Source organism: Microtus pennsylvanicus, chromosome 19 (genome assembly GCF_037038515.1).
Source record: "Microtus pennsylvanicus isolate mMicPen1 chromosome 19, mMicPen1.hap1, whole genome shotgun sequence".
In the NCBI taxonomy this organism is placed as follows: domain Eukaryota; kingdom Metazoa; phylum Chordata; class Mammalia; order Rodentia; family Cricetidae; genus Microtus; species Microtus pennsylvanicus.
In genome coordinates, this window is record NC_134597.1 from 23,181,297 (window position 1) to 23,195,025 (window position 13,729).

At 44.0% G+C, this 13,729-nt stretch overlaps 1 protein-coding gene across 1 annotated transcript; it reads right to left on the minus strand.

Moving 5' to 3' along the window:
- Positions 1–11,162: 11,162 nt before the first annotated feature.
- On the minus strand, positions 11,163–11,560 carry LOC142838343 (large ribosomal subunit protein eL31-like). The gene has a single exon (XM_075953709.1). The coding sequence runs from the start codon at positions 11,558–11,560 to the stop codon at positions 11,186–11,188; it is 375 nt and encodes a 124-aa protein (XP_075809824.1). The 3' UTR covers positions 11,163–11,185.
- Positions 11,561–13,729: the final 2,169 nt, after the last annotated feature.

The window sequence follows — 13,729 nt, forward strand, 5'->3', positions numbered from 1 at the left end:
ATAAGGATTGCTGCAAGTTTGAAGCCAGCCTGTTTTCATGCTGAGTTTCAGGCACTGTGTTACATAGTGACACTTTGTCTGAGGAAAAGGAAGAAATTAATTAAAGAAGAGAATGAAGGTAATTTGGTTTGCCCAGGGTCACAAGGTTCTTAAATGAAAGTGCGAATGTGATTCCAGATCAGATTTGCTGCAAAACCTTTTAAATATTTGTAGAACTTCACATTCCTTTATGGTTGTGCACTTCCAAATTGTTATTGTCAAGAAACTTTAAATTGCCAATATGTGAGAAAAAAAAACTTAGCATCCTTGATATAATTGTTAGCAAAGAAAAGAAACTTAGTATTTCAGCTATCTAATTCATCTATGAAGAAAAGATTTAGTAAGGCCACCTTGGCCTCTAATCTCTTTGAACTTTACAGTAGAATTGCAAACAAACAAAAAGCCAAGCAATTCAATAGAGAGTAAGAAAGTTCACTGACTATAGTTAAGCAAAAGCAGGTGGGGTGTTGGTTTGACCGAGAATGGCTCCCATGGGCTTATATGAATGCTGAGTCGTGGCAGAGTGGAATCCTTCCATAGGATTAGAAGGATTAGGAGGTGTGGCCTTGTTAGAGGAAGTGTGTCTGTCACTAGGGATGAACTTTGAGGTTTTCAGAAGCCCACACCAGGGCCAATGTTTCTCTCTTCCTCTCTCTCTTCAGGATGTAGCTCTCAGCTACTGCTCCATTGCCTTGAGTGTTTTCATGCTCTGCCATTATGATAATGAACTAGACCTCTTAAACTGCAAGCAAGCCCCTAATTAAATGCTTTCTTTTATAAATTGCCTTGGTTGTGATGTCTTTTATCAGCCATAGAACAGTGCCTTCAATACAGTGGACTTCTGTCTCTACTTTAAAAAAGATCATAAGTCTTAAATGTAAGAGTTAAAATTCTTAAATGAAAACAGGTGTATGACTGGGCGGTGATAGTGCATGCCTTTAATCCCAGTACTCGGGAGGCGGAGGCAGGCAGATCTCTGAGTTCGAGGCCAGCCTGATCTAGAAGAGCTAGCTACAGGACAGGCTCCAAAGCTACAAAGAAACCCTGTCTCGAAAAACCAAAAAAAAAAAAAAAAAAAAAAAGAGGTGTTACTTCATGACCTTGGGTTATGCAATGGCTTCTTAGCTATACTACCAAAACCAGTCAAAAAGAAAGAACTCAGAGACTAGAGAGATGACTCAGTGGTTAAGAGCACTAGTTTGCTCTTCCATAGGACCCACAGGTTCAATTCCTAACATGCACATGGCAGCTTACAACTCTAACTCCAGTTCCAGGGGACTGAGAGTTTCATACCAATGCGTTGCTCTTGTTTGGTTCCAGCACTCACATGGTAATTCCAGGACCCTCTCTGACCTCCTCAGGCACCAGGCATGAACATGGTGCATACACATACATGCAGAAAAAAACACTCACACGTATCAAGTAAAAATGGTTACTGAAACATGGACTAGAGGATTAGCTCAGTTGGTAGAGAACTCTCTAGCATGAACAAAGCTCTGGGTTTGATCCCGCACACCACCTAAGACAAAGTGTGGTGGCATACACCTCTAATCCCAGCACTTGAGAGTTAGAGACAAGAAGATCAGAAGTTCAAGGTCATTCTTGGATACTTAGTAAATTTGAGGCCAATCTGAAATTTATGAGATCCTGTCATTAGAGAGAGAAAAAAAAAACACTCTAGATTGAAAGGCCTGGGATGATCACCTAAAAATATTTTAAATTAAGACCAGACTGATAGATGTCTAAGAAACTAACATATTATTCCAGGCAAAGGCAGCAACTGTTAAAGTCTGTAGGAAAAAGAGAAAAGCATATTCTATAGAGTCTATAGACTGAGAGAAGTCCTAACCAGCTGGAGAAAAGACTTGATGTTTAACAAAAACAACACCCCACACATCTTTGTGTCCTCAAGAGATTGCCTAACTTATGGTAAGTGTGCAGAAACTGTTTTAAGTGGCTGTCTTTTCGCTCCTTCGAGACTTCTCTTAAATCATTCCGGCTTGCAACACTGGATGTCTTGGGCAAGGACAGAAATAATAAACTGTTGCAGTCACCCTGGTGAGGAGCATAGAGGTCTAATGTAGGCATTAGAGGTGGAGATGTCAAATAAATTTGGGAGGACGGGTTTAGATGTGGTGGTAGCTGTGATTACAGGATGCAGAGAAGAAAAGTAATGCAGCTTTCTGAAACACAGACCACAGAAACAGTTACTTTTGTGGCAGTGGAGAAGGAGAGTGTCAGATATATTCTCCAGAGGTGCTGTCATGGAGATTGTCAGAAAGCTTAGGTCTGTCCCAGGATGGCAGACATGACTTTCAATGAGCCTCAAGTTAAATAGCAAGCTAAGCTATGGCTCCACCGAGTCCTCCTGTCATGAGTGAGTTATGCCACTAACAGAGACTGACACACTGTGTTTTTTTTTAAATATTTATTTATTATGTATACAATATTCTGTCTGTGTATATGCCCGCAGGCCAGAAGAGGGCACCAGACCCCATTACAGATGGTTGTGAGCCGCCATGTGGTTGCTGGGAATTGAACTCAGGACCTTTGGAAGAGGACGCAATGCTCTTAACCTCTGAGCCATCTCTCCAGCCCCAGACACACTGTGTTTTTACACAATGTCAGATTGTCCTAAATGTCAAAAGACTTTGAGAACCATCCGTTCTCAAGTGGGTGCCCCTAATTTCACCCAGGGTTGTGCCCATGGCAATTGAAAAAGAAATTAATTTTAGTACAATCTTAATTACTAATATAAGTTTCAAATTCTGCATCATGCTTCATACATTTATAAACAGGTTCTAGAGAGCTGAGAGGTGAAGAGATCACAGAAGTTAAAGAGCCAATGCAAAGAGTCAATACGGATGCAAAGAGCCCCTGCAGGCAGGCAATCATTCTGTTAACTAACCGACTCTGGAGCTGGCCAGACACAGGGACCACAGTGTGAAGTGGGGGAAATATGCTTAGGTGGGGACAATGAGAAACGTCTGGGTGGGTGATGTCCAGGGCAGAGATGCAAGCGGTATGCTACACTAGCCTGTAACAGTGACAGGCCAGCAAACCTTGCTAGACTCTGAGATGTCTGTCCTTTTATGTGTCTCCGATGAAGTGGTTGCATCGTCCCTTCGTTTGGTGTGTCTGAAGGGTTAATTACCTAAAAGCCTGGACTGAGAAGTCTAAATGGGAAAGTTGGCATGATACTTCTGACTGGGCACTCCACATACTGGTGTCTCCTACTCCCAGACTGCAGGAGAGCTGACTGGCAGATGGACTTGCCCATCCTCTGAGTTCCAATCCCAAGCCCCACCCCCTTGCCAAATATGCATAATCTTGCTTCCACTGAGAGACCGTGTCCCGTTAGTTGTTCTTATTAAAGAACTGTTCTATTTCTGGAGTTGCCCGTCTTCCCTTTATTTCCACATCGCCTCCATCAGTCAGTGTCCTGTAAGCTTATAAGTGGTATAGGCGCCGGGCGATGGTGGCGCACACCTTTAATCCTAGCACTTGGGAGGCAGAGGCAGGCGGATCTCTGTGAATTCGAGGTCAGCCTGGTCTACAGAGCTAGTTCCAGGACAGGCTTCAAAGCCACAGAGAAACCCTGTCTCGAAAAAAAACAAACAAAAAAAACAAGTGGTAGAGAGGCTTATTAGCACCTTTAAGTCCCTTATCCCTCGGTGCCACGTGACTGCTGTGGGGGAAATAGCTCTGATCACAGCACCAATTTACGTCCTTTTTTCCCTTTTATTGAAAATAATTGGGGTTTTTTTTGCTCTTTTTTTGTCTTTCACGATATACTCTAATTATGTTTTCTCCTCCCTCTACTCCTCCCAGTTCCTCCTCACCTTCCCTGCCATCTGCATCCACTCCCTTTCTGTCTCTCACTAGAAAACAATCGGACTTCTAAGGGATAATAATAAAATATAATATAAATATATATATATATAATAAAATATAAAATGAAATACAATAATATAAAAAAACTAACACATTGAAGTTGAACAAGATAAACAAAAAGAAGGAAAGGGGCCCAAAAGAAGGATAAAATCAGAGACCCACTCTTTCGCGCTCTCGGGAATCCCATGAAAACACTGAACATAATTATGTGCTCAGAGGACCTGGTGCAGACCTGGTCATGACGTCTCCATGGCAATACAACACCAGCTAAGAAACATGGCAAGCACTTCACCAAATAAGCTGTTTCCCTGGTCCTGGTAAGGTTTTAATAAGCTCATGTGTTCCTGTCTGTTCCAATAGGCTTTGGTGCTGGGCAGGGGGTAGTTCCCGTTTGTTCAGTGAGATGGAGGGCGATTCTTTCTGATTCTGCATTTGCACTCAAAATGGAGCCAAGGCTGCCTGGAAATTGAAGTCACAGGGGGCCTCCTCCCTTGCTCCCTCCCAAATCCATGGCCTCTTTATTATACATACGTTTGTATGTGTATATGTGTGTGTGTGTTTGTGTGTGTATGTACATGCATATGTAAATACACTTATGAACACAACTTGTTTATTCCATTTAATACTTGTATATGTGATCTCAAGGCTGACACGTTGGTAAACCAATAAAGGGCGTATTCCTGAGGAAGACTACTTCTCCTGCCCTCAGTATTTCTTAGTTATCTGTAGTTCTTTGTCTAGGGGTGAAAGCTCCCTCTTCCATGTTTGCATGTCTATTGGTATTGTCTTTGTTCAGCCTTATGCAGCAGATTGAAGAGTCCCATTATTCTCAGGAAACACAATCTCACAGCAGATCTCCCGGTCCTTTGGCTCTTAGACTCTTTCTGCCTCCTCTTCTGTGATGTTCTCTGAGCTTGGGGTATAGGAGTTGTGTTGTAGATGTAGCTATTGGGGCTGAAAACCCATGGTCAATTGTTCTCTGCATTTTGCTTTTCTGTAATGATCTCTGCCTGTTGTAATGAGAAGCTTCTTTGATAAGGGATGAGCGCTACACTTATCTGTGGGTGTAAGGATAAGTATTTAGAATATAGTTAGGGATTATGCTCTTATAGTAAAGTGGCTGTGCTGTTTGAATAAGAACGGCCCCCAGCGGTTCATATGTTTGAGTACTTGGTCCCTAGTTGCTGGAACTGTTTGGGAAGGATTAGAAGATTTGGCCTTATTAGAGGAAGGGGAAGGGCTTTGAGGTTTCAAAAGTCCATTCCATTCCTAGTTAGCTCTCTGCCTCCTGCTTTTGGATCAGGAATAAACTCTCAGCTACTGCTCCAGCACCGGAGCTGTCTGCCACCATACTTCCCACCATAATGACCATGGACTCTAACCCTTTGGAACCATGAACAAACAGACCTGATACCTCCTTAGTTAGTGGCTGGGAAATGGGTGACTTGCTCCCAGTCAAACGTGGATCATGTCTGGTGGAGAGAAAGATAAAAGGAGAGGAGTGCCCCGCTCCATGTGGCTGGAGGACCTGGTCCACTGTTTGGGAGAGCTCAACTCCTCCTGGGTTTCAGCACCAAGATAATAGATTTTTCTGCCACCCTGCTCCCATAGTGGGTTTCCCTACCAATGCAGTAAGCTAGATCAAGTTGAATTGAAAAAGTAGAACAAGAAGTTTATTTAAGCAATGCATCTCCCAATGGGTTATCCAGTGCCAGAGAAGCCACATGCACAAACTAACAGGGAGCTTATATAGGTTGTAGGTGAGGGATGATGACATGTCCACCACAAGCTGGGTTTGTGCCCAAGTATGGTCAAAAGCTGAATGCTTTAGGTGGGGACTTGCACACACAGCATGCGGAACTGGGCTCTTTGGTGCCTTCCCTTTGTTCAGAGAGTCTCTGAGTGGGATGGGTTTGGAGAGACAGGAATGGGGTTTTCTGGATCATACAGGGGTGAGGTGGAGTTTCCAAGCAAACAATATGTATATATGCATATATACAATATATACACATACAATATATATGCATATCTTTAGCTATATCAGTTCTGTTACTCTAGAGAACCCTGACTGATACAAGAGCAGAAAGGAAAAGGAAATGAAGGGGAAAGAATGTTCTCTGGTTTTGTGATGTTTGATGATATGTGGTTCTGTATCTCTCTTACTGATGTGTTCCATTCATGTAAGGTGATGTGTAGTAAAGAATAAGCTGTGTCCTTGTTCCAAGGTGTTGGTTTAGTGCTTCAAAACTCTTGGGATCTCCAAAGTGAGCAACATCTTGGTTGTGGCAACGAAGTGAATCAAGAAAAAGCCTAGACAGCTTCAGGCTGGAAGCTGGTCGTTAGGAAGACCAGTCCCGGGACTGAAGGGTTGGAACTTCGGAGTATCGTTCCAAGTAGAATGCAAAAGGATTTCTGAGAGGAGATGGAACTTCATTCAGTCTCATGGCATGCATCATTATGCCAGTATCAATTGTGCCTTTGTTATGAAAGTCCTGGCAGGAACTTTGGGTTCCAGGGCTCTGATATCAGGGAGTGATACTCCCTGATTCCGTGAGAACTCATGGAAGCGCTGCCTTCCTCCCAGGCCTTTCACAGTGTGAATCCTTCAAAGTAAGGTTTTGATCATAAGTATCTCATTTTTGGGTTTCAGTCCCCCGACCCCCAATGTCTTCCTCCCTTCCTGATGTCCTGCCTCCACTTGGGATTCCAGACTTGTATCACTGTGCTCAACTATCCCACCCCAGTGCTTTGAGCCATGTTTGGCATTTGACTAAGTTGGCAAGAAATGTTTGTTGAGTACATTAATGTTTTTCAATTTTGAGCTTTTTTTTAAACTAAAACAACAAAGCAGGTATTTGTTGTTCTTCTTCAGACAATGACACTAGACATTATAAACTTTAGGTTATATCTGCCAAGAGCCAGTGTTGACTGAATCTTCGTGGTCGTAGCCAAGAAAGGTCATATATTAGGACTGGAGAGATGGCTCAGCATTTAATGGCAATTGTTGCTCTTGTAGAATAACCAGAACCCATGTGCCAGCTCATGACTATTGGTAATTCTATTTCCAGGGTCTCTGAATACCTTTGCTGACCGCCTAGGGCACCAATGTGAGGACCTGACTTTGCACACTCCATTTTAAAGAAGGGGCTTCATCTTAAGCCATATAATGGGCAGGGGCTGAGCTCAGCTCCGGAAATGTGCTGCCGTAGCAGAATTTGAACAGATACCCCAAAAATAGCCAATTAAGGAGCTAGGGAGCGGGGCTATAAAATTTAACGAGGTCCAGATGTTCTTGGGAGGCATCCTGTCCTTGAAGATAACTTGTCAGTTATGCATGGCTCTTTGTTAGGCTTTTGCATCCAAAAACTGACCAAAGATTCCTGAAACTGCCTTACCCTATGCCCTCCTTACCCAATCCCACGGCAACAGGACATCAACTCCCCTGATTATGGTGTTTCCCCTTTGAAAGTTCTACCTTCCCAGGGCTCTTGGCCACACTTTCCACACCCACCATGCTAGGGTGCTGGAAAGGTGTTGATCCCAACTTGAGTTTGAATATTAAAAACCCTCATGTAATTTGCATCGGAAACCCGGCTCTGTGAATTCATTTGGGGAGCAGAAACTTGGGCATAGCGCCATGCAAACATATGGTGTAACAGGCAGGGCAGTGCATAGCACAGGTTCCTCCATCTTATATTCCTGCTCAGGCCATTTCAGTTTTCACTAAAATTCGATTTCTTTCATGGAGAATCCCATGAAAAATTACCCAACTCTATCCTAGGAACCCAAGTCCAGATGCCCTAGATAACTTACCTTAGCTTTTTGTGTAGAATCCCCCTCCAGTTAACTGCTTATCTTAGCTTCTGTTAAACTTCCTGCTTGTGCAAAGAACACCCCCCAAACCCCTACCCCCACTGCACCACCCCCTAGCAGAAAGAGATAATAAGATGTTGCTTTTGACTTTAAAGACCCCTTGATCTAAATGCTCAGGGTAATACTTAGGACCCAAATTCCTAAATTTAGTCCCTCCAGATGGACTGTATTGGCGAAAATGAATGCAGACAGATTGTAATAATATATATAGCTTTAATGGGGAAATAGACTTACAGAACCACAGGTTTTCGAGGAGAACAGGAAAGCAGAAAGGGCGGAGGGCTCACACTCGCCAGATTTATATGTAAACATTAGCCCAAGGCGAACATGCCCCCTAAGGGGGTTGGGCTATCCCTACAATTGACTTTCTTTTTTTATTTATGTATTACTTGTTTTATTTTTTTTTTTGACAGAGTCTCACTGTGTAACCTTGGCTGTTCTGGAACTCACTCTGAAGACCAGACTGACCTTGAACTCACAGATATCTGATCGTCTCTGCCTCCTGAATCCTGGGATTAAAGGTAAGCACAACCACACCCTGGTGTGGGACAATTCTGTATTCTGTCTATTATGTTTTAAATAAATGCTGATTGGCCAATAGCCAGGCAGGAAGTATAGGCAGGACAACAAGACAGGAAGTAGAGGCGGGGCAATGAGTACAATGAGTATTCTGGGAAGGAGGAAGCCCATTCCTTCGCAGTCCTGTCCAGACACCGAAGAAGCAGGATATGACCTACCCTGCCAAAAAAGGTACCGAGCCATGTAGTTAACATAGATAAGAATAATGGGCCAAACAATATTTTAATGAATACAGATTCTGTGTGATTATTTTGGAGCTAAGCTAGCCAGTTGGCTGGGACAAACAAGCAGGCCCTCATGTTACAATACCCAGTGGAGTAAAGACTTTCAATTAGGGGGCTGGAGAGATGGCTCAGTGGTTAAGAGCACTGCCTGCTCTTCCAAAGGTCCTAAGTTCAATTCCCAGCAACCACATGGTGGCTCACAACCATCTGTAATGAGGTCTGGTGCCCTCTTCTGGCCTGCAGGCATACATGCAGACAGAATATTGTATACATAATAAATAAAAAAAAAGACTTTCAATTAGCCATAAACTGTGTCTGAGTGTTTGTCTTTGGTGGTCCCCATAACAGTGGTACATATATGCAGGCAAAACATTCATGCATATAAAATAAAAATAAATCCTTTTTTTATTTCCCCAAGACAAGGTTTCTCTAGAACTCTCTCTGTAGACCAGAGATCTACCTGCCTCTGCCTCCTGAGTGCTAGAATTAAAGGTGTCACCACCGCTCTGTTTAGATAAATCATTTTCTGAAAGAAGAAAGCTCTGTAGCCTCATGTTCTTGACCAACAGCTCCTAGCTAATCAGTCCTCAGGGTACCATAGGTGCTTTAGACTGAATTCCTCCAGCTCAAACAGCCTGAGGCACTGCAAACCCAACATTTTCTCCCCTAGTTGAACCCTTGTGGAGGCTAAGGACATGGACTGACAGCACCTGCCTTTGGATTTCCAGCTCATAGCTACCCTGAGCCACACCAGCTTTTCTCATTTTCCTTGCAAAGTAAATTGCCACTGGTGGGAGGAGCTAGAGTTGGGGATGGTAAACAAGAATGTTATGTCTCTACGATGATGAGAGCCCAGAGCTCAGCCCATCAGTGAGAGCCAAGCCGGCTGTGCTGAGGGGTAGCTTTGAGAAATGCAAAATACCCCGGGGAAATAGAGAAAAAACATGCAAAGTTCGGGGACTGGTCCCTGACTTCTCCTCGTCCCTCAGATTCTTCAAATCTCCCATTGAGCTTTTTCTCTCTGGGAGACTGACACAGAGTAAAGGGGAAGGCAGTTTTCTCTCAACAAGATTTATTGTTCATTTTTGTGGTATGTATGAACTGAACCCAGGATTTCATGCATGTTAGGCAAGCACTCTAACGCTGAGCTACACACTCCTCTCTAGATGAATTTGTATAATTCACAATACATTCGATGTCCTCACCTTTCACCTAGTTTACTTCAGGGTCTTAAGGGTCAAACCATAGCCCAGCCTGTAAGGATGGGGAATGAATGGGCTTTGCTCATGAGCTGGGACTAGGGATACCTTATGTTTCTCTCAAAAGCAGGGTGAACCTGGAGATCTGACAGCGTTGGCACCAACCCTCACACTACTTCCTTCCAAACATGTAGTCTAGTCCAGTTTTGACTTACTTTTGAGACAGAATCTTGCACTTGAAATCCTCCTGCCTCAACCTCTCAAGTAACTGAGATTACAATGTATTTAATGAGAAAAGGAAGCAGGAAACCAACCAACGCTTTGATTACTCAGGCTCAGCCAATCACTTCCGACAATCACAGTCAAGTGGCCTTGCACACGGCTGGCGTTTCCCTGCTTCCCAGCCTGGTCTTGCTTCCTGAGAAATGGGCGCTTAGTCATCTGTGGGGATGACTCCCCTGTGCCCTTCCCCTGTGCCTGGTCTGCACTCAAGGTATACCTGCCCTGGTTCCGTTTTGTGGATCTAGACCTTTGACTCAGCCACTGCCCTTGTTATTGTCCCCCAATCTTTAGACTGCTCTACAGACAGACTTCCTAATTTCTCTTCTCCCAAAGCCTAAATACGTCACTCGGCTAGGACTCGAACTTCCATGACTGATACTTTGTTTATTTCTTTCTTTCTTTTCAAGGCAGGATTTCTCTGTGTAGTTTTGGAACCTGTCCTAGAACTAGTTCTGTAGAACAGGCTGGCCTTGAACTCACAGAGACCCATCAGCCTCTGCCTCTCTGCCGCAATCGCTCGGCCACCCGACTCTTTCGATGTCCTTCTGTTATACTTTGCCACAGATGGGGGGTGGACTTCTTGCTCATCTACTTTTATAGCTCCATTAAATCCAAGGTAAGGTCTAGAGTGCAAGTCTATGTCAAGCTCTCAAGTCATCGCAACTACGGCAACTACACATGGAATGACAGCCACACCTTCATTTTGCTACTGAAGTTTCCTAGTGGGACAGCTACTGGTGTTTAGAGCAGAACGCCCGCTCATCATACAAGTCTACTGTAAAAGCATAGGCCCAATGAGCAGCAGGAAGCCCAGCGGGAACAACAGAGAAAATGCACACCCAGCAAGAACAGGAACTGAGACGGGACTGGCAGGCTCGCCCACGGTGTCTTGGCCAGTGATTCTCAAACCTGGGCGTGGGGCACTGTCACCTAGCAGGCTTCTCTATTGTTTGGTCTGGTTTGGAAGGCTTGTGGGGAGGAATGGCAGCAATGTGTCACTCTGAAACCTCAGCTGGTCTGGAACTCACTGCATAGCCCAGAATGTCCTTTTTCTTCCCCCTGGTAATTCTCCAACTTTATTTGAGATTCAGTAGGTTAGTTCTCATCCACGTTGACTGTCTGTAGATTTTTGAACGTGGTAACAGGCACGTAAGTTACCAATGTGTAGAGCTTGTTTGGTAAGTCCTCATCCTCATGATGTTTTCTGGACAAACGTACCCGGATACGGTATGGAACATTCCTTATTCTTTTGGCCCAGACGGCTTTATTGAGCCTGGTATCGATCCGCACATCTGGAGTCCCCATCTCCTTCATGACAAATTTCCTTATTTCTTTGAGTGCCCTAAGGGCATGCTTCTTGAAGCCCACACCGTGGATGCACTTGTGAATGTTGGTGGTGTATTCTCGGGTCACCACCTCCTTGATGGCAGAACGGCCCTTCTTCTCGCCACCCTTCTTTGCTGGAGCCATTCTGCTGGGCCCAAGCTGGCAAGGGATTGTGTGTCCTTGAATTCAAGGTGATCCTCCTGCCCCAGCCTCCCCAGTGCAGAGATTAGAGGGATGATCCAGTATGTCTTGCTTAGAGCAATTTTATTTTATTTATTTATTTATTAAAGATTTCTGTCTCTTCCCCGCCACCGCCTCCCATTTCCCTCCCCCTCCCCCAACCCAGTCCTCCTCCCTCATCAGCCCAAAGAGCAATCAGGGTTCCCTGCCCTGTGGGAAGTCCAAGGACCACCCATCTCCATCCAGGTCTTATAAGGTGAGCATCCAACCTGCCTAGGCTCCCACAAAGCCAGTACGTGCAGTAGGATCAAAACCCATTGCCATTGTTCTTGAGTTCTCAGTAGTCCTCATTGTCCGCTATGTTCAGGGAGTCCGGTTTTATCCCATGCTTTTTCAGTCCCAGGCCAGCTGGCCTTGGTGAGTTCCCGATAGAACATCCCCATTGTCTCAGTGTGTGGGTGCACCCCTCGTGGTCCTGAGTTCCTTGTTCATGCTCTGTAGTAATGAGCGGCAGCGGGGCTGCGTCCCCAAATCCCCAGCCGCCTGGCTCGACTCGCTTATGCCCCAAAATAATTACACGGAAACTGTATTCTTTTAAACACTGCTTGGACCCATCTCTATCTAGCCTCTTCTAGGCTAACTCTCGCACCTGGACTAGCCCATTTCTTATCAACTGTGTAGCGCCCCTAGGTGCGCTTACCGGGAAGATTCTAGCCTAAGTCCATCCTGGGTCGGAGCTTCAGAGTGTGCGTCTTCCCTGGAGCAGGTAGCATGGCGTCTCTCTTGCGTCTGCTCAGGAGAGGAGAGCTGCGGAGTCTGACCTCACTTCCTCTTCCTCCCAGCACTCTGTTCTGTCTACTCCTCCCACCTATCTTCTAACCAATGAAATGGGCCGAGGCAGTTCCTTTATTGCTTAGCCAATGAAATCAACAGATTGATATATGATACTCCCACATCACTTCCCCTTTTTCTGTTTAAACAAAAAAAAGGCTTTAACTTTAACATAGTAAAATTACATATAGCAAAACAGTTATCAAGTAAAATTACAATAATCTTTATCATAACTAAGGAAAACTATAACTATAACTAACTATTCTTAACTCCATCAAAGACTCCAGAAAGATACAGTACTACATAAGCAAATAAGAAAAAAGCAACTTTCAAAACTCTAGAAATGACAGAGACATCTCGCTGCCTGGGCAGTCACCCAAAGTTCCTCTGTACTGTTGGGGCATCCATCTTCAGCCTTCAGGCCCATAGTATCCAGCAGACATTTCCATAAAGCAGGAAAATTCAAAGTCAGCTCAGTCACTATCTGTTGTGTCCTGCAGAATGTCTCGCAGACTCTTTCATGAATCAGGAACCCCAAAAGATCATCTCACCTTAGGCAAGTTCAGTAGTCCTCTCTCTGCGGGTTCTCTGTGTCCAGTTTATGCAATAGTCCAGGCAAGAGCAGTTTCTTGCCCAAATGGCTATCAAACTCCATAAGGATCCTCTTCGATGCCCATCTTCCTCTTGAAGTAGATTGGTGCTGCCAGGAGCAGAGTGTCTCATTGTCATGAAAAGTCCTCAGTTATTAAAACATTAAATGTTCTATTCTGTAATCTTCGAAAGACATGAAGAATGTCTATCTAAACTATATCTCTATATATCTAGAAAATCTAACTAACATGACTACAAGCTTTACTATTACTGATGATTATCCACTAATCTATATTTCTTAATTATACATTACATTTTTAAATGAACTACACAATCACAATATCTTAATCAATAGCAGAAATATGCATATACATATAACAAAATTGATCTTAAAATCCATACTAATGCAAATTATTTATACCTATATCATTTTCCCCTTTAAATGTAAAATAACTTATAAACCATATTTGGGAACATGGGCGCAGTTTTTTCTCTCCAAACTGCTTCCTGCTGAATGGGGGCGTCGTTAATTAGGTCTTTCATGGTATAACCTGTGTGCTAGTTTCATCTCAGTTGGCAGTTGAGCAAAGCAATTTTCTGAAGATGTTCACAGCAAACCTTCAGGAGGACGTGGTCCATCATACCAAATCGGAATAGAAGAAATGAACAGGGTCTCATCCTCTGTGAAAACAAAAGAAGACTCTTTCCAAA

Coding starts and splice junctions, on each gene's coding strand:
- LOC142838343 (XM_075953709.1), bottom strand. CDS start 11,560: ATGGCTCCAGCAAAGAAGGGTGGCGAGAAGAAGGGCCGTTCTGCCATC.